The sequence below is a fragment of the Antrostomus carolinensis genome, unplaced genomic scaffold (genome assembly GCF_000700745.2).
Source record: "Antrostomus carolinensis isolate BGI_N321 unplaced genomic scaffold, ASM70074v2 scaffold9082, whole genome shotgun sequence".
Taxonomy (NCBI): domain Eukaryota; kingdom Metazoa; phylum Chordata; class Aves; order Caprimulgiformes; family Caprimulgidae; genus Antrostomus; species Antrostomus carolinensis.
The window spans coordinates 52,327-55,159 of NW_010297570.1; the positions used below are offsets into that span (position 1 = coordinate 52,327).

The window sequence follows — 2,833 nt, forward strand, 5'->3', positions numbered from 1 at the left end:
CCGCCCAAATCCATCTGTCTGTGGGGCGGAGAGATGCCCTGAAACTCCAGAGAGGCTTCCAGCCCTAACTGCTGGAATTTAATGTGATGTTAAGCCCACCCTCCTGCTTTTCCTGGCTGCATCCTGGTGGTGTGAGCAGGTAGGGGATGCTCGGAAGGCGCGGAGCCCGGAGGGGCTGTTTGGGAGAGGGCAATGCCACACAAGGTTTGTAGGGGCTGAAAAAGGCAGTGCTGATGTGCAGAACACCTTGGCCCTGGGCTGGGGCAGTCAGCACCTTCCCACAACCAAGGCTCCCCTTGGCAGCGTTTTCCAAGGGGTTCATACCTGTGATGAAGTAGCTGAGCTCAGCGTTCAGCCCAACGTCAGCATCCGTGCAGTTGAGCCGGACCACTTTGAAATCCCGGGCCACGTTTTCAGGCAGTGACACATTGTAGATGGCTGGGAAGAAGGTGGGGCTCTCGTCGTTCACATCCAGAACTGAAAGGAGGAGCAGAGTTAAGTGTCCACCCAGGGCTGCCTCTCCTGCAGATTCCAGGAGGACATCTGCCAGGCCCCTCCAAACCATCTGCCTGCTGCTCTGAGCATCCCAGGGGATGCTCTGCCTGCTGCTCCCTGCCCTTTGTGTGGTGGAGGGGCCTGCAGACCAGCTGTAAGGGCTGGTCCCTGTGGCTGCAGCCTGTGTTTGGTTGCCTCTGATACATACCTATCACCCTTCTCGTGCCCAAAGAAACCTTATGAAACTGCAATTAAGGCTACTGTTCACACCAAACTCATTTGTGTCCCCATTCAGAGGAAAATCTAGGGCTTAAATATAAGCTCAGGATTTCCTGGTGTATGGCAGAGGGCTCTGGAATTACAGGACCAGAAACTTATTTTTCCAAACCCAGGCCTGAAAATAATCCAGGGTCAGTTTATTTCCAGGTGATGCTTATCCTCAGCACTAGGCTTGTGTGAAGCCAGTAAATAGAAACACATTAAATTAAAGACAGGCCCCATAATAAGGGTCCAGCTCTGAAACTGGGCTTACATGGGCTGTCCAGACATGCAGCTGATATGAATCACATGCTGAAGCAAAAGGCAGGCCAAAAAACAACCCCAACACTGGGGAATGGAGGAAAAAGGGTACAGAATTTGGGAGCCCTGCCAGAAACACCATATTTTCCCCATCTCTGTGCTATGCTGACATTACACCTGGCAAGACGTGAAGTCTGCAGGGACAGCAGTGTGATGGGCTGCCCTCTCTATTGCTGTCATATGCCAGAACAGACTTAGCGGGTCAGATCATATATCCATCTGACTCCTCCGTGTGCCTCCCATATGAACTATATCTCCTCCAGTGAGGTGTCCTTGTCATCCATCTCTTTGGGACCAGAGAGGGCTCTGTGGCTGGGCAGGGCTTGGAGGGGTCTTGGTGCACCCACCTTTGACGGTCAGGGTGCTGGTGGAGCTCTTGGAGGGCACGCCGGCGTCGCTGGCCACCACCCGCAGGTAGTACTCAGCGATCCTCTCCCTGTCCAGCATGGTGGTGGAGGTGACGAGCCCGCTGGTGCTGTTGATGAGGAAATCCATGCGGGGCATCCCCACTTGCATGCGGTATGTCACCTGCCCATTCGGACCCTCATCCAGGTCGATTGCCACTACCTGGCGGGGAGACCAGAGGGAAAGGGTGAGCATGGGGGAGCCTGACTGTTTCCTGGCTGATTAACAACATTGGGACAAACCTTTTAGCAGGGCCTGTAGCGATAGGACAAGGGGTGATAGTTTTAAACTAAAAGAGGGAAGATTTAGACTAGATACAGGGAAGAAATTTTTTACATTGAGGGTTGTGAAACCGTGGCCCAGGTTGCCCAGAGAGGTGGTAGAAGCCCCATCCCTGGAAACATTCCAGGTCAGGTTGGACAGGGCTCTGAGCAACCTGATCTGGTTGAAGATGTCCCTGCTAACTGCAGGGGGGTTGGACTAGATGGCCTTTAATGGTCCCGTCCAACCCAAACCATTCTGTGATTCTATGAAAATCATAGTACATAAATCCAAGCATTTCTTCTCCCCCAGGAATGCTGGGTTGAAACAAAGTGACCTCGAGGCATCCCCTCTGCCGAGAGCGAGCGCATGGGGTGGGATGCCATGGGCCCTTCTGCATTGCTAGAGGATGGCAAGGATGCATTGAAGCACCGCGATGGCAGCGACAGCAGCAGCTCCCAGAGCCCCACATGGCAGCAATGGGAACATGCTCACCTGAAAGACGGAGGAGCCCGTGGGAAGGCCCTCTGCGATCTCGGCAGCAAAGGGCAGGTTTTGGAAAGTGGGGTCATTGTCGTTCAGGTCCAGCAGGTTGACGAAAACCGTGGCGCTGCTGGTAGCTCGCAGGGGTGGCCTCCCACCTGCCAAGGCCAGGAACGGGGTCTCAGCATTAACACCTCCAGCCATTCCCAACCCTTTCCCCCAAAGAAGTCCTCACTCCCTCTACAGTCTTGCAGGATGGGGCTACCCCATCGAGGCATTAACCCGTCCGTGTCACCGCTTGTGCTGCAGCCCATTGGACTAATGGCACAGTCTCCTGGCAGTGGCACACAGGACAGACTGACAGTGACCCAAGCATGCAGCTAAAAAAAACCAGCAACACCAATCTGTCCTTATCCCTGTCCTTCTGGCAGGCCGGATGGGATGATGGCCTTAGCATGGTAGAGAGGCAATGCAAAAATGGAAAGGGGCAGAGTTAAGGTTATACACGCATATATTGTTAAGGACAAGAGGAAATGGCCCCAAATTGCACCAAGGGCAGTTGAGATTGGATGTGAGGAAGAATTTCTTTGCTGAAAGGGTTCTCAGGCAT

General features: G+C 53.7%; 1 protein-coding gene across 1 annotated transcript in view; it reads right to left on the reverse strand.

The window, feature by feature from the left end:
• Window positions 1–2,833, reverse strand: part of CDH23 (cadherin related 23) — a gene marked incomplete at both ends in the record, with an annotated part of 119,411 nt that overhangs the window by 52,097 nt on the left and 64,481 nt on the right. Inside the window, 3 exon segments of the mRNA XM_010162174.1 lie at window positions 325–477; window positions 1,422–1,641; window positions 2,236–2,381. Of these exon segments, the coding sequence (XP_010160476.1) occupies window positions 325–477; window positions 1,422–1,641; window positions 2,236–2,381 (519 nt within the window).